Source organism: Chanodichthys erythropterus, chromosome 18 (genome assembly GCF_024489055.1).
Source record: "Chanodichthys erythropterus isolate Z2021 chromosome 18, ASM2448905v1, whole genome shotgun sequence".
Classification (NCBI taxonomy): domain Eukaryota; kingdom Metazoa; phylum Chordata; class Actinopteri; order Cypriniformes; family Xenocyprididae; genus Chanodichthys; species Chanodichthys erythropterus.
In genome coordinates this window covers 24,970,796-24,997,695 of record NC_090238.1, presented here as the reverse complement: position 1 = coordinate 24,997,695, position 26,900 = coordinate 24,970,796, and the positions used below count along the sequence as shown (strand labels likewise).

At 38.8% G+C, this 26,900-nt stretch overlaps 1 protein-coding gene across 2 annotated transcripts in view; it reads right to left on the bottom strand.

Moving 5' to 3' along the window:
* Positions 1 to 26,900, bottom strand: part of esrrga (estrogen-related receptor gamma a) — a 151,307-nt gene that overhangs the window by 65,595 nt on the left and 58,812 nt on the right. Inside the window, exons 1-2 of one of the 2 annotated variants that reach the window (XM_067367064.1) lie at positions 9,328 to 9,624; positions 757 to 885 (exon numbers count right to left, since the gene is read on the bottom strand). In XM_067367064.1, the coding sequence (XP_067223165.1) occupies positions 757 to 885; positions 9,328 to 9,383 (185 nt within the window). In that variant the 5' untranslated portion in view covers positions 9,384 to 9,624. Of the gene's footprint in view, positions 1 to 756; positions 886 to 9,327; positions 9,625 to 26,900 lie in introns of those variants that run through there. The other variant, XM_067367065.1, reaches the window with a different exon arrangement.

Here is a 26,900-nt window from a genome sequence, read left to right as displayed (position 1 = left end):
TCCATCCATCCATCCATCCATCCATCCATCCATCCATCCACCGTCTGTCTATATTCATCCATCCATCTCCATCCATCCATCCATCATCTGTCTGTCTGACCATCCATCCATCCATCCATCCATCCATCCATCCATCCATCCATCCATCCATCCATCCATCCGTCTACGCTGTATTTTCCTGACTTTTGGTCAAATCAACTTAAATAATGTGGTTCAGATAACATAATATTTTTAGTTTCTGTTGATTACATCAATAGCCTTCATTGTATTAACTCAAATTTTTTATTTTAATGAACTCCTGGTAACTTAAAAAAGTAAGTTAAACCAACATTTTTTATTTTATTTTTTTTACAGTGTATCTCCATCTATCAATACATCGTCTGTCTGTTTATCTATTGCAAAGCTCAAGGCAGAGTACAGAAACAGATGTACAGATGTCCCTCAACACACACATATTGAGAAATAGCACACATGAATATAACCTGGTTGTATTAGTCTTTGGCACAGTTATAGGCCCAGGGAACAGCCAAGGACCAGGTGTACAGTGCACAGTGGGTACGACATGCAGAAGTTACATCCTGCGACAACAAGTACAAACACTAGACGAACTAGACTAAGACACGGACTTAAATGAAGCAAGCATGGATAAATAATAGCTGGGCAGGCAAAACACAAACAAACATACAAACAAATAAAATAATAATCACCAGAACTGATTTTGGCTTTTGATGACACTATTATTGGTCCTTTCCTTACCTTTGGTTATATAGAGCATGTGCATCACGCATGTGACTGGCCTCGATGTCGTATTGCTGTTGTGTTCTCCAAGCGCCGCATTTGGCGTACTTATCTTCGCTATTAACTTGGGCCTTTGATAAATTCATTCTATAACAAAAGGGAGAGCAAGAAAAGGAATAAAAACGAGGGTCAGAGAGATGGACTGAGGAATTCTGATAAAGAACCATTGAGCCATTAACTGCTGACAGACAGTGACGCAGCTCGGCACACTGCGAGACAAAATATTCCTTCTTTTCCTGACCGGCATTCTTCAATGGATCATCTGTAACTGTGCATCTCCACTGAGGATCGGAAGAGGGTAAACCTGGGCTCTTTTGTTAATGCCAGTACCTAACTGAAACCTGCCTTGATGTTTTTAATGCACAGACTCATCATTCTACCGGCCGCAGATTTAACAAGTCTGGGGTGTCGGCAGATAAAAGAAGGAATCGGGGAGATCAGTGCACGCCCAGGGCGAGAGAGCCTGTAGCTTTACGGGACTCTCCGAATCAGAGGGTTCAGAACGGCTTAAGAAACGACCATATAAAAACAAACGTAGAGGGAAAGGTTTGACGTCACACCTGTACGAGTTTATTTGCTACACATTTTAGCATTTAAGTGGCGATTCAAGGACAAAAAGACTGACCTCTTTACTAATCAAAATCTTAGCTTTAACTAAATCGCAGCTGCAGGTAATCATATAAATACATAGGAAATGCTCAAAGACACCTTACAAGAAAACAAAAGACTGCGCAGATGTTTCAGGAGTGTCTGTTGCAGACTTACTGTATGTAAATAACCCCTCGCCTGTGTGTTAGTACAGCAAAATATTTAAACAAACGTATGGAAATTAATTGAGGCAACAAAAGAACCTAAGAAAAACACCTGTGCGCATTAAGACACACTTCAAGTTCTCAGCTAAAACAACTACCTCTCCATCAAACATGAGCATTTCTGAAACTCTCATTTTTGAAGATTCTGTAGATTTTGTGTGATAAAAGTAAAACACTGGAGAGCAAAGGAAGTGAAGTGGTACGAGCCACAGGCAGTGCAGTTGAGTGTGTGAGTCTGCCACACTCTCTAATTAACAGAGGAGGCCCCTAATTCTCCTTCTCCGTTCCAACTCAGCAAACACGTTCAATGTCATTAGAGCTGCACAACCCCCAACTGTCCCTACACTCGGACTGATGAAACTAATCACTCAACTAATGCTGTGCTTCAGCGGCTGTCTGAGAGAATGCAGCCATGAAGATCTGTCTGTCTTCCTGCCTTTCTGTTTCTTAGGCTCTCGTGTTCATGTTCCTATGCGTCTGCGATGAAGGTTAGGCATTTCTTGCTAAATGTCCTTTTTTTCACTTTCATCTTAAAGTATTATTAATATTATTATTTGTAGTATTTATCAATTTCTCAGTAACTAAATCCCATTTACAGGACATGAAAACCACAAACAAAATGCATAAACTTAAGGCGGCATTTCATTATTTCAGAAAATAGTGTGTTGTGAATCAACAACAGTGATTGTCAAATCATTTTGTTGCAATCACTGCTAATTTGAGAGTTAATTCTGGAGTGCTGCACTTCAGAGTGTGTGTTTACCTCATAAACAGTGGGCAGAACAGCGTGTGCTGTGTGTGTGTGTGTGAGGCTGAAGAGCCAGTCAGAGCTTAGTGGAAAAAAAGCGACGCACACACACACACACACACACGTAATGTGTTGGCTTTAGTTCTGGGCGAGTGAGCAGCGGAATCGATAAGCCCCAGCATCACATACGCCACACGGCCTGATACACTCCTGTTTCTCTCAACTCTTTTTAACGTGACTTTACACACACATACACACTACTGCACTCCCAATGCCAGCGGCATTAAATATCGGTCATTAACTACTGAGATGCTTTCTAAAGCAGTGTGCAATATTTTTTTGTGTGTTTCATTTTCATCAGAAGTGCAGATAGGCCATGCTGTATATAACAGGACACATCAGCAGCAGCAGCAGACGAGGATGAAAATTACATCAAAAGCCAATAAACTCTCTGAATTTAGTGGCACAATATTAAACATTTGAAAAGAAACCAGAAAGGAAGGTTTGCATGTAAAATAGTACATTAACAATACTGTAAATACATTTTCTAAGCATATTTACATGCATTTCAAGCATATAAAAGATCTTTAGAAGAATAAGAGAGCATCTTAAATCTTTAAATCAAAGTAAACACCACAACACATAAAAACATGCACAGTTAGACATGCACATATACATATACAAGCACACACATTTATTCCAGTCATTCTCTGAACACTTCCAGAAAACAAAAAGATCAATTTCATCTCGATTGCTAAAGTACGACTGATATTTCAGACCTGCATTTGTGACAGAGCTATGTAAATAACATGGTAAACGTGGCCTCTGAGTAGGTACAGTAAAATAGTTTATTCAAATATATGGAAATTAATTAGGGCAGGTTTGCTGGATTTTTGAGCACAGTCAAAAATTTTTCCCTTTAATTCGTACATTTTTACAGCATATCCCATTAATCGTTTACTCACTTCTTTACTAACATTTAAAACATTTTATAAAATAAGAAAAAAGAAATGAAAAAAGAAAAAAGATATGAAAAAAATTTAAATACACTTATAATAATAATAATAATAAAAACATCAAAAAGTAAAAAAAAAAAAAAAAATTGCATTGTCTGATAATCTCACCATGAAGTCACAATGAAAACAGATCAATATTATGCTGCAAACTCTGAATTCTTACTATTTTAAATTATAATATTAATAAAAATGATCATTTATTAATAATAATAATAATAATAATATTAATAATAACAATACAATTCTAATATAAAATAAAAAAATATCAATTAAATATATTATTATTATTATTATTAGAGTAAGAACTAAAAGCTAATTTTCAGAAATAACAGGTTGGTCAAACAATGAAAACAAGAGTAACAGCTAAAATGAAGTGTCACTTCAGATCAGTGGGAGAAACAGGCGCTTCTAGAGGAGAGAATGAATCTATAGGGATCTACCTGAGCCCATTTCACGCTGCTGTCAAAACGCCTAAGTACTGCATCCATGCGGACAAGGATTAACACGCAGGACAATGAGCTGAATTAAGCCAAGAGTGTGTGTGTCTGCGTGTCTGTGTTGCTGCCATGCTCTGCGACTCACTCATGTGTTGCTATTCCATCTGTGAATAGTGGGGGTCTGATTGATTAGACAGGTGCCATTCTTTCTTATGCAGGAACGGCCGCCCCATGCATGGTAAATGCCATGCCTATATCTTTCCCTCTCTCTCTCTCTCTCTCTCCCACTCCTTCCTGACAGCTCACCCAGGCTGGTTACTCATACCCTACTAATTACCTGGTAAAGACAGTCCTCCAACCAGCTAAAACACACATGCATGACAAACATACATGCATTAAACATTTACACAGAAAATAGATTCCCAAATAATTCCTGCTATTAAATGCCACACAGCTAGCGCTATCATGTCACAGACTCCGGCGGTGGCGGCTTTAAACCGTGTCAGCAGGGTTTCTTGTTATTGTGCGTCGACGAGCACGTGATTTAACCTTTGGGGGTTGAAGGCTGAAGAAAGGGACAGGTGGAATTAAACGCGGGCCTCGCACGCAGGGGCAGCACAGGCAGCGTGGCCGGCCACGCGGCAGATGGACTGTCAGCTTTAATATGACGGAGCGCGTGCGGGTGCTCCAGCCTGGAAGCATGCGGATCTCTACGGGAATGCAGCCGTTCGCCCGCGCAACAGGGGCTGGGAGCAGACGAGAACGGAGCTATGAAGCGCAAATACACCCGTCTGACACTTCACACAAACATGCACAGATCTACTCTTACATTGTGCAAAGTACACCAATTTATTTTTTTTTTTATGTGCAACTGCACATCTAACCCCGAGTTTAAAAAGTGCCATATAGGCCGCAATCAGGTACATCCATACCCTGCCTGGAAAAATTACCACACATAAGCAGATTTGTTCAAAAGCCTCCCATCAGGATCGCTTTGATAATCTACAGCAGGGAGAAATAACACTCTGAGTTTGAATTAACTCAGTCAAGCATTTTCGCATTCTATATGAAAAAGAAACAATAGCTTCTGTTTGTCTAAGCGTTTCCGCGGGACAGGTTTTAAAAAGTCATGTTAAGCAAACACAGGAAGATAACGCACATAAAAATGCTGAAGAAAATGACATGAACAGGCTTGATTTAGCGGCATTTGAATTTCTAATGCAGCACGTTTCTCCAATCATTCTGATTTATTTGCGGGAAAAATTGAGCTTATAGATATTAATACGTATGATTGCCACATTTTGAAAAATCACTTTTTCTAAATATCCTGATTGACTAAAATCTATTGCAAATCTATTGCACGAAAATAATTTAATTTGATGCAAAAAATTAGAAAGTATCTGAACAGTGCTAAAGTCCAGCGATTCAACAGCCTCCAGAAAAGCTCCACAGTTGACTGCAAGGAGTCAGGCCTTACACGGTAAGCATCATACTGATTTCATCACACACACGTGATGTATGACAGGAGAAAGCGCAGAGAAATATTTCACTGTCATCCGTCACCCAGCTGGGCAATTCATTTCCCTTTCTCTGCTACAAGACCACCACAATTTCACAATTTCATTGAAGACCAATGAAGCTAAAAGAGATTCAAAAATCAGTCCGGATCTACACCACTAGAGCTGGAAAAACTTTACATCTAACATCCTGTACTTTCACACAAATGCATGATCTTGTATAGACACACATGACCATTAACAAACAAATGCAAATGCTCGTTTATGCATATACTGTATCACTGTACCATCCTGGTTTTCATCTTATATTCTAATTATCATTTTCTTCCATCACCGATATAAAATCTACTTCTAAATTAATTTTATACTATTATGTTTTTTAACGACAAAACCACCACAAAAAAGACACATTCATTTGTTGTAATGCATCTTCTGGTGAGAAATACCTAAACAGGAAGGGAAAACAGAATCAGAAAAGCTATCTGCATGCCGAGAGACAAACGGTGAGTCTGCTGGGAGCCGGTGGAAAACGCAGTGGCTAAAAGTACTATTTTTACACCCTTATCTAGCCCTCGTGGACCCTCCTGCTTCTGGAGTGACCACACTCCCTATTGACCTGCTGTAACTGTATCCTACAGGCTCTCAGCCGGCCCGCGCCTGCTCTGCCTCTCTCTGGCACGCAGCAGGCCGAATCGTTCGCAAAATAAAGACAGGAGCAAAGGGGAAATGAAGGTCTAAGAATTGCATTTAAAGAAGAGAATAAAGCATAGCCGAAAGCAGGGATCTAATCGCTAATGGCAGTGGGTCGTTTTTTGACGCACACGAGCGAGTCTCAGCTGGCGGGGGCCCTGTTAAAACCCTTATTCAACTTCTCGTAAAAATTGCCGCACTGCATTCGGAAAATCCTGATGGATTGATGCATAAATCACCCAAATTGACAAGTGCATCATCAGGCTCCTGCGTTTGCGACCGGCCGTGTGTTTTCATGTGCACGGCACCTGCGTGCGAGCGTTTCACATGAGTGTGTGCCTCCGTCCGACGGGCCACTTATTGCACTTTTCAACAAAAGGGCAAAAATATAGCTTCCCTTTTTTCCTTACAGCCCCCCCTCCGGCCTCTCTTTTCTCCTGAATGACAGGCCGCTGGAGGGGCCGGGAGGGAGGGGGGCTCTCTTTTAACTGGAGTTAATTACCCTTGGAATGCTTCAGACCCCTTCAAATAAGGGGAAGTGGCAATGCTCTGTCTCCAATAAGCAGGACAGCGTAAAGACAAAGAGTGTCCAGACAGTAATCGACAAGGGGCCACGGAAAGAGAAAGGCATGCAGGACGAGCCACGACACCTCTCACACAGGGGAATGGGATGGAGCCAAATCAGGGCTGAACGGCAACAAAGGCCTCCCCGCACACACATGGTAGAATAAATAAATCTGCGCTGTGCATATTGACATCATTTGACAGATGAATTAAGTAAATGATTTTATAAGGAGATTAAATGGAATTTAATTTACACAATCTCTCTTTATTCCTGCTGATCCCAGCCTCTGGGGTTTCATTCGCCTCTCGTACGAGAGAGGGAGAGAAAAAGGGACTACGAACGGGTGGAAGGAAAACGCAAAATCAAGTTTTCTTCAAGGGCCACAGGGGGGTTTTGGTGTTTTAAAATCATCCGCAAAAGCGACAAAAGGTTGAACATGCATGAGTGAACGCTCAGACACCTTCTGCACGATTCTGCGCTGAACTATTCAGCCCACTGCAGGCCAGCAGTGATTTTACACACATGACACCCGCACTTCCAGTGGACATTCACACTCCATTGCCTTTAAAAAGCTGACTGCTTGCTTCTGGTGAAATTAAAAAATGTCAAGCATTAAGCTTTGATGTAATTTTCTTCTTCTCCGTTTTGCTTCAAAATGCTTTGTTTTTTCTTTTTTTGATATACGTACATTCCAAAAATGGACAGGATTTGAGTAAAAATTAAAATGTGAACAATTATAAAAAAGCATTAATGTAATTTTATGACAATCTTTTTGAGAAGCTTCAAGATTTTCTTCACGTAAATTTGGAAGTCTTATAAATGTCCTCATTCATTCGATGAACAAAACTGAAAACACGCTGAACAATCAAAGTTGTTCACCACATATATGGAAAAACTGTCATTAAAAAAAATTATATAATGTATAAAACTAATTTAAATGTATTAAAATCTATTTTTGTACTTAAATAAACCGCCTACAAAAAATCTTCTTTTTTAAAATAAATCAAACAATTAACATTTGGAAAATTCAAAATAATCTAATAAACTAAACACTAAATATTAATACAAATAATAGCAATAGTAATAATACTAAAAAAACAACACACATTTCTAAAGATTACCATCATAATTAAAATAATCCAAAAAGACATTCAAACACGCTTCATATTATCTCCAACCGTGAATGTAAATATTAAAATGAGCGTGCAGATGTAAATGCACATGCAGACGGTGAGAGTCTGTAATTATGATAATAGCTAAACCAGCACTTGTTGTTATTACCATCATTAATATACTAATTAGAATCTCAGTAGTCAATTTGTGTTAAAATAAAGATCAAACAGCGAGCGAGCGCCAAATGGCTAAAAGGCTGCGAGGAACCGACACTCTTATCTCCGAATTTCCTTTCATGAGTCTGAATAATCCAGACAATTTAATGATCCTGTGCAGGGTGTGTGCCAGCACATCCACACGACTGCTGTCATTCCATCAACATGCAATATTTCAAATCTCAAACTTCCTTAAATAAATTCACTTTCACAACTACGCTAGCATATGCTCTTCAGGTGTGTTTATAAATCGCACAAGCGTTCAGGCAGAAGTTGAGCTGCTGGTGTGTCGTATTTTGCAGGACGGTGGCTGAAGGTTTAGGAGACCATGATGGTTACCTGTTTGTGATCTTTCTGACCCTTCTCAGTCTCTACGCGTCTTTTCCTCATCCTAAAGATGTTGTCATTTCGCGGCCAGTTTTTCTTATCAGTATTCATATGCAGCAGAGGGCAGAGGTTAATGGTTCTGTTGTTTCTTTAATCAAACTTGTACGTGCACTTGTTCTGCTACATCACTATTTTGTCAGATTCAGAAAGCGAAGATCGACGAAATAATGCAGCTTTTTACGAGCAGGTATGATTTAAAGGATTGTTTTAAAATGGATTCGTTTTTAATTCTTTAATGAAATTGATATTTTTTCAAGATTCACTATGCATGTTGATTTAATCATGTCTCGCATAACATATTGAATTTTTTAGCTTTTATCTCAGATGGTTTTATATAAGTATGATTTAACCAAACAACTAAATAAAATAGCTTGTATTCAGAACAGAATAAAAGTCTAGAATTTAACCATCAGCACAGTGCTTGACATCTAAATCAGTGTATACACATTTTCTCGCTCTGTGCTGACAGAAGTGAGCGGGACAGAGATAAATACGAAGCTAAGGAGCTGATCTCTGTACCGGCTCCTGGACCGTCCGCTCGTGCCCTGCGCACTCAATCCCTCCCTCCCTTCTCTCTCTCTCTCTCTCTCTGAGCCAGCACACCGTCTTTAATACATTTAGCGGGCCACATGCTGTGCGACCGGTCTGCAATTCAAGCCACCTAAGACCGTTTTCTCCCTTCCATCCCATGGCTTTCGTCTTCCCCTCCTCCCTCAGCACTCTCTCTCTCTCACGTTGTTTTCCGCCACAGACTCCTAATGATTTACACAAAACACTCTCTGTACTGTCAAAGCGGACACAGATTGCTCTAATAGTGGATAAGCCGTCAGCTACCGGCACAACGTACGTACGCACGCACACATGCTACCTGACAGCAAAAACAACCTTGACAAGGAGGACTACGGTGACCACATGCACACATAAACACACAAACAAACACAAACACACTGCCAGGACAGGAACTACAGACAAAACAAACAGTCTAGCCAGATACATAACTATAAGTAGAAGGACTGAAAATGTACCTACTGTTGTTCGGAGTGCAGAGAAAAACACTCAGGGAGCGAAAGTTCTACCGAATCCATGTGCGCTCTGCGATCATCGTTTGAGCAAACCTCTTCTATAAATTAAAGTTTTCTCTCTCTCTCTGGCTTCTCTGTCTCCGCTTCTCTTTCTCTCTCTCTCACTCTCTCTCTCTGTACCTCCTCCTCTTCTCTCTCCCTTCCGTGACTGAGCAGTGCAATTAACAGGACCGTTCTCCCGGTGACAGCCTATAGGCACAGCCAGTTGGGACCAAAAGCTCTTGCACTCTTCTAATCAAGGACTTAAAGCCACGATTGCTGCTCATTAATATGAAGCAGGGCTTTGCATATGCAGTCCCCCCGGCCCTCCCGGACGCCAGATTGGTGGCTTCCTAGCCAATTGGAGTGAGACAGGGTAGTGTCTGTGCCCACAGAGAGACGGAGCAGGGAGAGAGGGGAGGGGAAAGACAAAGAGCGAGCAAGGGAGAGAGAGAGAGAGAGAGAGAGAGAGAAGGAGGGAGGGAGGGAGGGAGGGGGAGTGGTGTAATGAGAGGGAAAGTGGGGGTGAGAGAAGGTTTAAAGAAGCAGCCCGCGTCTCTCCCTCAGCAATGCTTATCGGCTCGCGCTGTCAAGTGCGGAGATAAAACCGCTCACTTTGTTGATACAAAACATTGTGAATGAAGCCGCTTGCCGTTTGCTTTGCATCCGCCCGTCGTTTGCTTCTTCCTTCCACCTGCCCGGAGAACATTAAAAAAAAAAAAAATGTATACGTTATAAACAATCAGTAAGTTTGAATTTAAAAGTACCGTTTGTTCTGCGATAAGAAAATTTGCTTTTTTTGTTTTCGGGTTGCGAATATTGTCGTGCACTTTAAGTAAGTGGAAATCGGAAGCAATACAGACCTAAAAACCGTAGCAATCCACCGCAACATCATAACAGTGGCCCATCAGAGCAAATGTGGAAGTGAGGGAGTGGACACACGCTACTGTGACCACATCACTGACAGATACAGCGAGAAAAGGCTGAGGAAAGATCAAAGGCACCCCTTTGTTCTAGAATGATTGAGCCACATTTGCGGGGCATCCAGGCTGCCGGCGCGCGGTTCGCAAGTACGTGTGTATGTTTACGCGTGTGTCACCGGCTTGCTGCATTTCCAGCAGCAGCAGGGAAGATATTGCTGGCATCTCAGCACACCGCAATTCCCCACTGATAAGAAAATTCAGGAGCCGCACCGGCCCACAAACCATTGTGCCTGCCCCACCACGACGCCACAGAAATTGCATCTGACCGTCTTTCATATTCCAAACTTGCGGGGATTTTGGAGGCAGACATCTCTTAAAATGCTTGCCTTGGGTCTGTGAAACTAAAATAAACCTGTTCCCAGGACCTCACATACTAAAATAGATTTATTTGATGGATTTAATATAGATTAACTGCTTTAATTATGTTAATAAACAAAGTAATTTACATTTCAACAATCCTTATATTTAAAAAAAAAAAAAAAAAGTACATCATAATAATAATAATTCACAAGGCAGTCACTTTTAATAATTTTAACAATATTTTAAAAATATTTTTAATAAAAAAGTAATACATTCAGGTACTGTCTTTGTCATTTTATTACTAAAAACAAAGAAAATATTTAATTAAAAATAACTCCATATTTGCATGACATTTTTTTATCTTTACTTTTACTTTAAAAAAATAAATGTTATTATTATTATTATTAAATAAAATAGCAGTAATGTCATTGTCATTTCTTTGCTTAAAAACTTTCCACAAACATCTGTATTTTAAAAAGTGACTTAAAAATAAAAGTAATTATTAAAAAAAAAACAATTGTACGAACAGCTATTAAGTCTCAGGTAGGCAGCAGGTGCGTTTTGTAGAGTAAGATATATCGAATGAGAGATGCACATCAACAATAAAGAGGCACAGATCAATGCAACGCACACATCACTGAAAACTAATATCTTTCGGGGAAATAAGATCTACTTCTAAACTGCACAAAGAAAGAAAAAAGCTTGATATGGCACATATATATATACAACTGAGTGAAATTCAGGCTTTTCCCTTTGAATAACAGATGGGCAGAAAAGAGAAAAGGAAATGCATTTGAATGATCAGAATTGCATAGCTTTGTTTCCAGAGAAGTGTAAAACACTGCAAGAAGATTATTTTTATTACATGGGAGTGTGCTGCCATTGCTGAAGGACGCTCTGGGTCTAACAAAGGAGTTTAGAAATAACACTCTACTGTTTTCGACCGGCCAGGGTGCGCACACACACACACACACACACGCTCACACTTCGAAAGTTACATTTGCTTAATTTATTCATCTGTCTGCTTTTAAACAATGTACAGTCTCTGCAATCTTTGCATTACAAAAAAACAAGGCACATGATTAAAAAATACTAAAGCAGCGGTTTCAAAGCGCTGTGTGTAAATGACAGGCAGCCGACTGCCATTTGAAACTGTTTTAATTGCACTGTGACAAACGGATATGAAGAGGATGAGGGGAACAGGAACTGCCGTAATGTTTGAATGCAGATAGGAGGGATACCTGTGTTCACTCAGGTCCCATGAGACCAACAAACATTCCTCATATTAAGATCCACATAGATCAAATGCTGGAGCTAACAGACAGTACTTATCTGCGCATACTTGAGGAACTAAGATGCACACTGAGACTGTCGAGAAAAAAAAAAAAAAAAGAGGAAATCAGTTAGATAGACACATTAAAAATTTAAGGTCTTGCCTTAAAAGCATCTAGAAAAAAAAAGGTTAAAGTGAATCAAACCTGACTCAAAACAAAGGAAATGTTCATACTACCAAAGTTTTTGCTTTGGGGCTATGGGCTTTTTTCATTTAGGCTTCACAGCAGGGCTGCAGTGTTGTGTCCGGATGTATTGATTCAATTACAGTGGCCTGCCTGCTTTTGACAACCCCCCCTTTAGGTCACATCTCCATATCTGTGCTGAATGGACAGCCGTTCCCCCAAACACTGGCCACGTGGAGCTGGAAAGACCCAAAACATCACTTCAGACTTCTATCACCCCCTCTATGTACAATAAAAACTGAAGTAAATCTGACAGTGATAGCAATATGCTAACAACATTATAAGTTTAAGCATAACAACAATGCACACTTAGCACCATAAAGTTATTCAAAATCGAGCCTGGCTTCGCTACTACACGCTGTCATTAACAGCCTTTAATCCCTGCTGCCCTGCTGAATACATTTGAACTTAAGTATGCACGACTAGTCTGCGCTGATTGCAGCGGCTGTCAATACGTGTCAATAGCTGCCCATCTTTTTCATTAGCAGTTTTAGCACAGCGCTTCTGCATCCATTGTTCCGACGGTGTGTGTTTTACAACGAGCCACGTCTCGCTTTCAAACCGAATCCCGTTCTGCCACAAGAGACGGACGAGCATTCAATTCACAAGCCGGCAGATTGAAAGACGAGCTCTGAGATGTAAAAACAAAACGCATTAGGCGCTAGCAAGGACGGGTATGCAAAGTCTCAAAATGGATTTGAAAAGACTCCAGTCTGGCTTTTGTAAGCGTTTGTGCGTGTGTACGTGGGTGTGAGAGCATGTGTGTGTTTTTTTTGTGTGTGTGTGTGAAATGTTAAAGACAGGGATGACCCTTTTGGTCACTGGCTGTTGACATGTGGCTAAGAATTATCAGGGCTAGCTTGGCGGAGCATCAATCACGGCAGTCAATAGGGGAGGGCAAGTTCACTTAGGTCACATGTCAGCCGACCAGCAGCCGAGCATACAGTCAATGCGCCCGCCGCTGGAGTTGTTTAAAATCAACTTGTCAAAAATTGGGCTGTAATAAATTCAAGAGCCAAGGCGCTTATTTGTAGCCACTCGGGTCAGCACAGGGCGTCTCAGAGTGAAAGCTTTCAGGCTGAGCAGAGAAACAACGCAGCATAAATCTCTGTTCATTTAAAAAGAGAGTAATTTAATAGATAATTATATATATATATATATATATATATATATATATATATATATATATATATATATATATATATATATATATATATATATATACATACATACACACACAGACCAGGTATTTTAATACAAGTTATATATACACAAAATATGTTAACATATTTTTATACTATTCTTTATTTTTCAATATAATAGATAAGTTATATATTTATGTGATAGACCTTTAATAAGTGGAAGCACCGTTTAAGACACCACGTGACAACTTACACTTACACAAACATATGTCAACATGTTAATAAGCAAAGCTTCAAATGGAAAAATTCTTCTTTTAATATCTGTTTCTGCTTCCTCAAACTCCCTCTCAAAGTCTCTCACAAGAGAAAATAGACTGAAAAGTGTGTGTGTGTTTGTGCCTGTCATATGAGAGTGCTGCAGTGCTCTTGTATTGCGTCTTGATGGGGACACAAAGGCAGGTTGGCAGCTGTGTGCCGGGAGAGCCCTTCAGTCTGCAGTTCAGCAGTGGTCAACAGAGGGAGCTACTGGCTGTGCGGTGGTCAGTGTGTGTAAGAGAGTGTGTGTGTGAGTGTGCGGTCTGTCTGATGAGCGGAGAGCTCATCTGTGTGTATGTGTGTTTGTCCTCTGTTGTTTTACCCCAGTGCTGTCACAGAATGGATATATTTATGGCTGCCACTGTGGTGTGAGTTGCCTTGTCATACAAGTCCATGGAATATTTTAGGACTCAGAATTAAGATGGAAAAATATGAATTTAGATGCATGCTAACAATATGGAATTCTACTACTGTTATGATTATATTAACTATATTAGACTATATTAAAGTCAAACAATAAAAAAATTTTTTTTTTGAATTTTTAGACTGATTTTCCTTTGGTTTCTGCCCTTTTTTAAGTCAAAACTGACATAATCTAACACCAAATTTGTAATAATTTTTTATTAAGTTACTTATTCAGTTGGCAAAATTGTACAATTTTTGACAATAAAAATACAACAAATTTGTTTTGGCTATCAAATATTTATTAAAAAAGGAAACAGGCCTACATAACAACAAATCTAATTAATGCATATTTATTTATGCAATAGAAATTACAGATATCAATAACCTGTAGGTCCTACATTTCCAACTTATCATACACTGTTTTTCAGCTGTAATATGAATTTATTTTCACCAAATTAACTAAAAAAAAGTTCATATGTTATATAAGTTATATGATATATCATATAAGTTATATGATATTTCAAACAGGCATGTTTTTATTTTATTTCAAGTTTAATGAGAAACTAGTTTGTCAAACCCCTTTCTTTCACTCAATACCACACACACACACACACACACACGTTTGGTTTTCATGTTTTAAGGGGATATTCCATAGATTTTTATACTGTACAAACAGTATATTCTATCCCTAACACTTAACCTACCCATCACAGAAAACTTTTTGGATTTTTACATTCTCACTTAATATGATTTATAAGCCATTTTCCTCATGGGGACTGAAAAAAAAAAAAAAAAATGTCCCCACAAGGACAAGGATTTCAAATATTGCCTTTTTTGTGGGGATATTTTGACCCCAAAATTTAGGGAATACCTGAACCACACACACACACACACACACACATAAATATTTATTCACAATTGTCAATTCTAGTGCGCAAAAAGGTTGGTTTAAACAACTGCTACGGTACCACTTTCAAAAGACTTAGGTGGGTAAGTAAAACTGCTCTATGAAACCACTGTTATGAAGGGGAAAGCAACACAAGGTTACTACGGTAGCGAATGAGTGAATAGCTAAGTAATCTAATGGTCTATCAGCAGGTACAATTGTCACATGAAGGAAAGTGCCAATTTCAAAGCCCCCCTGCTTGGCAGGGTGATAACAGGCTAGCGGGGGCTCCAGGGACAGCGGCGAGCCCGGTGTGCAGCATTTGCTAACCTCTCTTTGATACGGCCACTGCTGTTTCCTGTTTCCACCCTCTTCTCTCTCCTCTTGAATCTCTTTAACAGTCTGACTACACGCAGGACGCCCTAAATAAACCACAAATAAATATATAAATAAATAAATCCAGAACACTAATACCCAGAGCTCTGATATGCGATACACATTAGCCCATTAAAGCACCTTTTAAGCGCTGGTATTTGCAGTTCGCCATGTCTGAAAAGGATCGAGACCTGTCTTACTCTTATCTACGGTTACAATTAAGACACCCTCCGTCATTCTCCAGGTCTGCTGGGATCACGTTTACTTTCAAATACATGCCCAGCATATATACTTTGAGCAGTTATAGAGACAGTACAGCGCAAAAAATGGTTGTCATTCTTGCACACACATTTTTTTTTTGTTCAATGTAAGATAAGCTTGAGTAAACATGAGCACAAAATACTGCTGTCTCAGAGGGTTATATGTGTACATCGTGCACCTGCATGAACCACACTGTGTTCCTGCCACTGATTACGTCAATATAAAGCTGCATTAAAAAGCCTGAATTAAAAACAAAGTTAGTGCTAAATGAAAAAAATAAAATAAATAAATAAATGATTGAAATGGTGGTGGCCTTATTAAATATTCCCATTGAAAGTGTCCCTGCTCTGCCAGGCTGTGGCCTTGGCCTCTCAGGCCCTGTTCTGAATGGAGAGCTGCCATCACGTCAGCATGGCCTGTTTAACCACATCACTCTCATCATGCCAAAGCTGCTCAGCACCACACTGCAGGCTGGGTGTTTTATTTACCAAAAGATTTCAAGCGTCTGGCCTGAACAGGTAATGCGTTGATTGAGTTTGTCATTGCCATGCAGTATTATTATGTTGACGCACCAATATGAAATATATAGAAAATAATATGACACATCATCTTGGATTAAAATAACAAGCCATTTTTGCATCACAACTGGCACCAAAGAGAATTACATACTAAAATACTTATTGTTTTCAAACAGTCCATATAGTTATTCTGTTTGGTGTAAGTACAGGGACAGAAATAACACACTTTCATCCATTTCTGCCAATTGTAAGTGAAAATGGATAAGCCTTAAATATGTCTCAATATTTTGCTTTTAGCCTTTGCATATTTGTGGTAAAAAAGTGCAGGCCATATCCAAACATTGTTTGATTGGCTTGTGCACTTCATTTGTGTGCAACAGCTTTCTGTGATTAAAAAAGAAAAAGAAAAAAATGACTAAAATAAAATTAGTTTTCAACTAAAATTCACACTTGTATGCATTAAAACATGGTGCCACAAGACACGCCATGCCAGGTTAAAATGTCAGTGATGTGAAACATAGTTTCTAGGGCTGCCCTCAACTAAAGATTTTTCTGGTCCACTAGTAGTTGTTCATTTTAAGCGATAGTCGACTAATCGCACATTTATTAATAAACCACATAAATCATGATAAAGAGCCTTTAATGCCTACATAGCCTAATCAGCGTTCAAGTGCACACATAAAGCTTGCCACAGTGCACAGACAGAAGCAATGATTATGAATGCATTGGGGAAAAACAGCAAGAAAATTGCTTTAACATTTTAATAATTAATTGATAAACTAGTGTTTTCTGTATTTTCAGCTGCAATGATGAAGTCGACGATGCTGAATCATCATCTTTGTAGTAGTGGGCATGCCTATATGGATTACATGACCTGAGAATATTTGTATTCCATTTGAATTGGTTCATTTAAAAGTAGACATTTAGTTTTTTCTATAGATATATTTTTCATGTCTGTGATGCAAGTTCACATAAAGTTTCGATTGTTTTCTTACTTTCTTTCCTTTTTTGGCGCACTCAAGTTCACAGAGAGAGACGGCAGAAATCGCACCATGTATGTTTTCATTATTTTACAAATGCACAACATTTAGTTTTTTATTGTGAGTGCACACAAATAAAAGACTCTTCACAGATTCAAAAGATGTATTACACTTATCTGAATGTCGGAGTATTTTAAGTGCAAGTGATCGCACCGGCGCCTCCATTTTAGCTGTCATGCAGTAAGCGCGCTACTATTTAGTTTTCACACTTCGCACAAACACATGAATAAGCCCTATTTGAGGTCGATGAATGATAGGCAAGCGTTTGGATGTCTAGCTGTTAATGATCTGTCCGTCACACAAATTAATGCAAGCATAATTAACAGAAAACATTTTTCAATGTACATTTTAGTCTGTTCATCACACAAAACATTTTGGACTACTGTACTTATCTTTCTTCTTGTGTGCTCTACAAAAGAAACAGTCATACAGAGGTTTGGAAGAACATGAGGGTGAGTAAATGACAGAATGTTCATGTTTAGATAAACTAAACCTCTAATTTAAACCCATTTGCAACTTCTCCTTCCAAATATGTTATGTAACCCTCACATCAAAGATAGCATTCAATCACACATGGAACACCCGTGACTCTTCCTGTCATTACAAAGCATGTGACTGTCCAACTTTCCATTCCTGCCTTCTCCTCTCAGTTCTGGTTCAGCTCAAGACAGTGACCCCCCTCAGCTCATACAGAGCCTGTGCCTCTGCCCGCAGCTGTTCCTCAAAGCTGCGGGGATTTAGAGAAGATCTCCCTCTCCGTTAACACGTGGATCTGCCCTTTGGAGGAAAGGCGACCACATTTGCTGGCCTTTGCGAGGTGGCCTGCAGGGCGTCCTTCTCCATTAGGGGTAGGTCACAGGGATTCACACAGAGAGAGGGAAAGTAAGGACAGGTGTACATACACTGACCAGGGATTAATAGCTAATTATAAGCAAGGCTAATGCCATTAAATGTGCTTTACATTTACAGCATACTGCAGTTCTATGAGGTGAATTCACTAAGAATGGACTGCGCCTGTTGATAGCACCATTTATTTCTACATACTTTTTATGCCATTTTGAAGGCCAGTTCATTAAAGGAAATATGCAAATGTAAGATAACAGTGCTTATGAGCGCTGAGTTGAAGAGGATGAAGCATATTCACACTTTTATTTTAGAGCAGTAATTCTCAAAAACAAAACAAAAAAAAACTCTAAAAATATAGTTGATAAACGTGAAAAATAAAATATTTATTGTTTTAATGTGTCCCCTTAACAATTGCTGTTTTTACTTAAGAAAAAACTGCAACATCTTGAATAATAAAATTAATAAAAGTTAATTATTTTATACCACCAAAGTTGTGCCAAGCCAAACTTTTTTGAGCTGTATGAACACATTATAACCCTCATAATCAAAGTGAAAATAACATTTTAAAACATTCTGGAGGATTATTAAAAATTAATTAGTGAAATACCTGGTTTAGTATAGTGATCAGTATACGATTATAAACTTGCTTAGGTGCAACCAATCAACTTCCAGATCAAACACCAGGCTTATTGCCCCACCTGACATCAATTGTAGTGGTTTTGATTACTTCAGGATAAAACCAGCTTCTCTAAGATTCTATGGTTAGTATTACATGGTAGTACTGCAAAGAATTCACCATGGTTGGGAAAGTGCTTTCAAAAGGCTTCCGGGATAAAGTTGTAGTAAGGCACAAGTTAGGAGAAGGCTACAAAAAACATTTTGAAGGCTTTAGCTATCCCTCCGAGTACTGGTCAGAACATCATTAAGAAGTGGAAAGCGCATGGCACGACCAACACATTGCTTAGATCAGAGCGTCCATCCAAATTTGAAGGACTTACAAGGCTTTATGGCTGGGACTGGTCGGTCTGTACATGTGACAACTATCTCACTTTACATAAAGCTGGCCTGTATGGCAGGGTGGCAAGAAAGAAACCTTTTTTGAAAAAGTGCCACACTCCTGTGACACACCTGCAAGACTCTGATGCCATTTGGCAAAAGGTGCTATGGTCTGATGAGACCTAAATTTACCTTTTTTGGACTGAATTCCAAGCGCTATGCTTGGCGAAAAAAAAAAAAAAAAAAAAAAAAAACAGCACACCACTCAAAAAACACCATACCTACTGTGAAGCTTGGTGGTGGCAGCATTATGTTGTGGGGGTGTTTCTTTTCAGCGGGGACTGGGTGACTGGGTCAGGATTGAAGGGAAAATGGATGCTGCCAAGTACATCAAAATTGTGTAAAACCTGCGTGCCTCTGCTAGACAGCTGTATATGGGCAAGTCATGCACCTTCCAACACAACAATGATCTTAAACAACCGGCAAAAGAACAATGCAATGGCTTAAGGATAGGAAGGTGAATGTCCTTGAGTGGCCAAGTCAAAGCCCTGACTGAAATCTGATAGAAATCTGTGGATGGACTTAAAGAGCGCAGTCCATTGCTGCTCACCATGGAATTTGACTAAACTTGAGCAATTCTGCGAGGTAGAATGGGCAAATATTCCCCGATCTAGGTGTGCAAAGCTAGTACAGACATATCCAAAAAGATTAAAGGCTGTAATTAAAGCATAAGGGTGGCTCTATGAAGTATTAAATCAGGTGACTGATGATTTTTTTCTTGTTGCCTTTTCCTTTCTTCCAACCCATCCAACTCCTTAAGATATTATACTTAGTCAGTTACACTCTTATTTCTCAAAGCCAATGTAAATGACTCCTGCCTTAGAGTCACTGCTGATTTAGCTGAGTTGCACTATTATCACAGCACATCACATTAAGTGTCATGAGCTAATGGCAATATGAATTTCACCACAAATAATAATTTAAATTATTAACTTTTCCTTTAATCGCCCTCATGTCAACTATGTTTCACACATAAAGCTATTGTATGGCTTCAGAGGACATGGAATATAGCTCACAAGCTGTATTTTGATGCTTGACGGCCTCAACATCCTTATTCAATTTCATAAAAATGAACAAATTTGCAAAGATATCTGTCCACATGTTCCACAGAAGAAAGTAATACAGGTTTGAATAACATGAGTGCGAGTAAATGATGACATAATTTTAATTTGTCTTTAAGTTAATTTAGATAGCAGTGAATAAATATCAATTAAGTCCGGAAGACTGTTTAGTTGATTTGGTTTATTTTGTATTCTGTTATAGTCAACACACAAAAAAAAATTAAGTATCACTACTAATGCTAATTCTATGCAAAAATCACCAGAAGAAAGCAATAAAAACACACATACGCTCTCTCTCTCTCATAAAAGTCCCTCCTGTATGGAAGTGGTAATTGACTTCTCAGAGAGAGCTAGTGGGCGGATTCAATCCAGACTATAGCCACATCTTCATACTGCTTCACCAGAACCAGGCTGCATGGGAGAGAATTCTTAATGAGGGCCCCCAACGCCCTGCGGGAGCCCGATCTCTGTGTCTCTCTCTCACTCTCTCACACACACAATCTCACTCCATACACAGGTCCTGTTTCTACACCGACCTGCACTAAACACTCCAAGGGCTTGGAAGTGCTATTGCTCTTGAGCGCTGGGACCCCCCACACACTGAACCACCGGCTCTTTTGGTGGGATTCTACGGCACGCACACACTTTGTCAAAAACACAGAAATATATATAAATAAATCAAACACCTGGAGAGCAGGGCAGCACAAAGCTTGAAAACAGAGAGATGACTGAGGCTAGACAAAGGGGAAGAGAGAGAAACACATCAGGGATTGCGTGGGTCTGTATTTGTTAAGTTTTTTCCCCCTCTTTAAAGCGTTGCTCATTTTAATAAAGGAGATCCCCCAGTCTCTCTAAGTGCCGCAGATAAAAGAAATCATTTAGTGGCTTAAAAGACTATTAATGTGAAGAGCCACACTTGTCTCTTTCTCTCTCCAGTCCTCTGAGGAAATGTCACTGAGCCTGTTGCATCACAATAGAATGGAGGGAAAAATCTTGCATGATGGAATCTGAGACGTGTCGTTTCTTTGCTCACATATTTACACTGTAATCTGAGGGGCCTAGACAGATGTCACAATAAACAGTAAATATTACCTTACATGTATGCAATCACATGGTAGTTTGTTGGAGAGTCGAAGAAATGCCATGTTCCAGATGAAGTTTAAGAGGCTGGAATCCTCAAGAAATAATCCACTTCTGACTTCTCCTTAAGCATTCTATAGAAATCTTGGAACATGGAATTCTTCCATCTCCACTTGAGAATAACCAATGGAATATCACTTTAGTCACCACCATTACTTTTCCCAGAATTTACCAGTTGGAAAGTAGAAAGTAAAAGAATTCCAAATTTAGAGTCTAGAATATTACTGTTTTCTATTTCATATTGGTAAATGTAATTTATTCTTCTGATAGAAAAGCTGAATTTTACCTTTATTCTACACCTCTGTTTCCAGTGTCATTCGAACGGCTCGTTTGACTTCCTGCTTTTATGAAGCCACTCCCTCCGAAATATGCAATGTGCTCAGATTGGTTAGCTGGCCCAGTGTATCCAGAGCCATCGTGATTCGCTGAAGCATCCGGAAACGCCACGCCCCTTACCATTTGTTACCGGTTATGTGCACTTCGGTTATATTGTATGCTCAATTTGATTATATTGCTTTATCAAATTGAGCCCGAATCAGACCCACATGAACAGCAATCACGGCTTTTAAAGGACGTTTATGAATGGTATTTTTTATTTAGTATTTGTGTCAAAGTGTTTAGATATGCTGTCACTGCTGTTTGTTAGCTTTCAATATACCGTTTTATCCTGATTAAAGCTTTACTGTAGCCGAATACATGACTGAGTAGTAGCATTTTTGTAAAGGTAGTGTTTAATTTATAGCATGAACAACTGTTTGTCTATGAACATAGACATTTGTTGGCGTTTGTTGAAGTATGCACTATAATACAGCTAACTGGCTAGAGAAGTAAAAACGAGTTGCTCTTTGTATATGTCCTTGATGCAATTAAAGCAACAGAACTATAAGTTTAAAAGACATGTACAAACAATAAAACGTACTTACAGTTTGAAGCCAATAAACAGCAGCTTCTGCTTTTAAAGTCGATGTACACAACTCTTCTGCTTTCATATGCTGCGCGACATGGCCTCGCCCACTTTGTTGCGTGTTCCCGGGGGTGTGTTTTACAAAGTTTATGGTGTCACCAACCCTGGAAGAAGCTCGTAGTAGTCCAAACCGGTCGTTTTTGTAGGTATTAAACTGCCATAACTTTAAAAGACAATATCTCCGTTTGCATTGAACTTTCAGCGCTGTAACTTTGCAGATACTGTTTATGCTCAAGCAGCAACATTACAAACTAACTAAAGTTAAAAAAGTGAAATCACATTGAACCACCCCTTTAAAGGATTAGTTCACTTTCAAACGAAAATTACCCCAAGCTTTACTCAACCTCAAGGCATTCTAGGTGTATATGACTTTCTTATTTCTGATGAACACAGAGATACATTAATAAATATCCTGATGCATCCGAGCTTTATAATGGCAGTGAGCGATACGATACCAACGCGTACGAGCTGAAGAAAGTGCCTCCATCCACATCCATCCATCATAAACATCCATCGTATTCCACACGGCTCCAAGGGGTTAATAAAGTCCTTCTGAAGCGAAGCTTTTTTTTTTTTTTTGTCCAAAAAAAAAATCCATATTTAACAAGTTATGAAGTAAAATATCTAGCTTCTGCCAGACTGCCTTCCTTATTCAAATTACGAAGATGTAAAATTCTCACAGTTCAAAAAGCTTACACTAAAACAAACGCTTTTAGCTTTGTAAGCTCAATTTCAGTCATCCCTAAAGTGGGCATTTATGTCAACTAGCAACTAAAGTGTTATTATAGTCTCCTTATGTAAGCAATAAGGTACTCGAGGCTGTGCTGTATCGTGAATAAGTCATGGCTGAAGGGCGTTGTTAGGCACAACGCAAAACGGAGTGCCTGCAACCCCTTCAGCCGTGACTTATTCATGATACAGCATCAGCCTTGAGTACCTTATTGCTTTTATAAAACGTTTACCACACAATACAAATATTAAAGCCAAAACTATATATCAATGCAACTTTCATGAAGTAAACTTTCACTAAAAGCCTTCCTTCCGCCGGAAAAAATAGTCCCTGACAATAGTGAACAACAACAGAAGTCACATTATTACGCCATTAGATGGCGGCAAAGACTGTCTTTAAGAGTGTATCAGTCAGTAGCAAAGACTTTTACATTGAAAAGACGCAACTGACAAATGCTTTGACTAGCACTGTCAGTCACGGGAAAACCCCTTAACTGTTAAAAGGACAAGATAATACATAGGACATTTAAACTGATTTTTTGTTATGAACATAGGACTGACCTGAAGGAAAATGCTAAATCTGAATGCAGGTAATAAACTCGCTCAACCAATCTCTTTCTCACAATACTCCTAGTCCTACGTAATACAGTAAGCTTCAATGAACAATATCAACTGAGAACAAACAGTTCACGTTGCTAAGAGTGGTTGCTAAGGGTGTTGTGTAGTGATACACAGAACCATTGGGTGAAGCAGTCATAGCCGTGTTTTATTGAGAATAAAGCACAGCTATTGACCAATCAGAATTTTATAATAACCCTATTGTAGAATAGTTGATACACAAAATTCTAAGGCCTCTAAATGATCAACATAAATCATAACTTTGCTGAAAACCCTTTTTAAACACAATCTTCCACATGTTGTTCTTGTCTGATTTGATTATATACTAGTTTATATATTTTTTGCCAAGTAAAAGGCTTTTTAATTCTAAAAACATCCTGCTTGTGGTACACATCTTTTTGCTGTGAACTGAATGACACATGATATTTATATGCAATTTAAATAGTCTGCTATTCTGTTATAAAGATCTCTTTGATTTACATTACAAGCTGAATTTCATCTTTGTTTGGCCATATAAATATCCACCTGCTCCATATTCTCCAATATATTCCATATATTATGGTATATGAGCCATAAAAGCCTGATTTATCAAATATGATACTCAACAAAAATGCAAACTTTTTTAAAATACAAATCATTTTTAGATTTTGCCTAAATGTTCAATAAAGTTCAATAATTTTTTTTTTAAATATGTCCAAAGGGACAATGCGTTTACAATGCATATTTCTGTGTTTGCACACTTGCATGTGTGTTCAAGCTTAGAGTTGAAATCAGCTGAAGACTCCTCTTCATTGCAGTACACACACAGTCCTGGCCTCCCCGGGTTGTGTTTGTGTGCATGTGTCTCAGAGAGTCCACCTATCACCCCTTTGGTGTAGGCGATGGAGTGTGACGGCTCGTTAAAGAAAAACAAAGCCCCTCACCTTCCTTTATCACTAATATGCACCTGGAGAGCTGCCGTGCTTTATGATAAACTCGCACAGCCAAACGCACACTCACACAAACACAACCGTGTTTACACACCTACCCAGAATGCACCGGTAGCACAGCCTTGTTCCAGGGGCCACTGTAAACAACTAAAGTCAATCTGTTTGTGCTAGTTTACTGCCACAGCTCAACTCCTCTGCTCACAAACAGTTTTCTGCCAGTGATGTCAGTGACTTATGGATGTGATATGAGTTTTCTTCCATTTCTCTCTTTAGATGAGTAAATCAACATGGACTGGGGCCCCAGAGCATTGTGGGAAGCCTATTTTTGTCGCACAGAAATCCAACTAAACGTTTTAGCAGATAAAAAACAGAGCGTGTTATTAATTTCTAGCAATAAACAAGCATGATTTATGACTATTTACATCTACATACTGGATGAGCAAACAGCTTTACCTGGGTACACGTATCAGCGCAATCCCTGACCTCACTGGGAAGCGTCCCACTGCCACGCCTCCATAAAGTGCTCCACAGATCCAGTTATGTCCTCTCACTCGAAACTAATACCGTTTCCTCCCCCCTCATCCACTCCTATCTCCCCCTTTCCCAGGTTTGATAACAAATATTCCCTCACCTAAATTAGAAATGTGAAGTAATTATACCGGCGGCCCTCCTACGGGTTATTCATAGGAGTCGACGGTCGTAAGAGAGCTTTCTTTATATAAATAGGTTACTTCAGAGGGTGACTTTAATTATGTTGGTTTCAAACAGAACATGAGTGCGGTATTCCGGCGGGATTAAGCGTCTCTGGCTCTTTGTTAACTGAGCACAAATGTATGCCAGCAAGGAGCATCTGCACAAGATCTCCGCTAAATTTATTCAACCACCGCGCACCTCCACCGGTGAATAATTCCACTAATAATAAAGATTGTGAGAAACAAGAGGGGGGAAAAGGAAATCTACATTCAAGAGAAAAAAAGAAAGTGTGTGTAGTTTTCAAGGACGACTTAAAAAAACAAAAAACAAGTTTAATCTGTTTTGCATGGGAAAAAGGTATTCTTGTGTTTTGTTCTGCGAGTGTGTGCGTGTTAAAGTGTGCGTCTCTCTCTGTGCGGCGCAGTGTTTGTTCCATCTGTGTTCAAAGAACCGGTGGTCTATTACTAGGCTGTAGTGTTTTTTGTTTTTTTTTTTCTTGCCAGTCTAAATGCTTTAAGGAGAAGGTTTTCAAACTGGTAGCTGTAGGTCTGCAAAAAAAAAAAAAAGAAAAGGAAAAAATTGAGCTGTCAAAGTTAACACACTAAGCAGACTTATCTATATTTGGAATATTATGAATATTTGAATAATTTATTTTCTAAATGTAACACCCTGTATATATATATATATAAAAAAAAAGATTGACCAACAACCTAATTATCAAAAGATAATTTTACATACTACCGATCCAAATGTTTGGAACAATTAAGATTTTTTAATTTTTTTTTTCTGTTGTAATATATTTGAAAAAAGTTATTTATTGATGACAATGCTGAATTTTCAGAAGCCATTATTCCAGTCTTCAGTATCACACGATCTTACAGAAATCATTCTAATATGCTGATTTGGTGCTCACGAAATTATTATTATTATTATTATTATTATTATTATTATTATTATTATTATTATTATTATTATTATTATCATCAATGTAATTGAAAATAGTGCTGTTTTGTGCTGCTTCATATTTTTTTGGAAACCCTGTTACATTAATTAATTAATTAAATAATTTCAGGATTCTTTGATAAATAAAGTTCAAAATAACATTTGAAATAGAAATCGTTTGTAACATTATAAATGTCTTTACTGTAATTTTTATTCAATTTAATGCATCCTTGGTAAGTAAATAAAAGTATGAATTTATTTTTTTAACTATTACCCCAAACTTTTGAATGGTATTGTATCACTGTTTTCACAAAAGTATTCCTGTTTTAATATCCAAACTAGAGTTGTCAAAAGTACCGACTAGGTACCGAAGTCGGTACTGAAATTTTAAAAATGTGATGCTTTGAGCACTGTTGAGCGGATTCGTAAACACCTCTGATTGGCCATTGTGTTCACGGCTCATCAGATATGTCTGTGATTGGCTTCAATGATCGATGCTGTAAAAATGTTGTAAATAGTCATCAATGATGCTTTTCACCAAGCGCTTACACAGATACACACGGAAGCATTTGAAAGCAGGCATCTATCGCGTACCAATCCGCTGATAGATGCCTGCTTTCAAACGCTCCCGCTTTCAAATTCAAACATTACCGTGTGCTTTCAAATGCTGCCATGCGTTAATCATTGTAGCCAATCACAGACATATCCGTCAACACAATGGCCAATCAGAGGTGTTTACAAATCCGCTCAACAGGGCTCAAATTTTTAAACTTTCAGTACTGATAGGTACTTTTGACAGCTCTAATCCAAACAACAGCAAC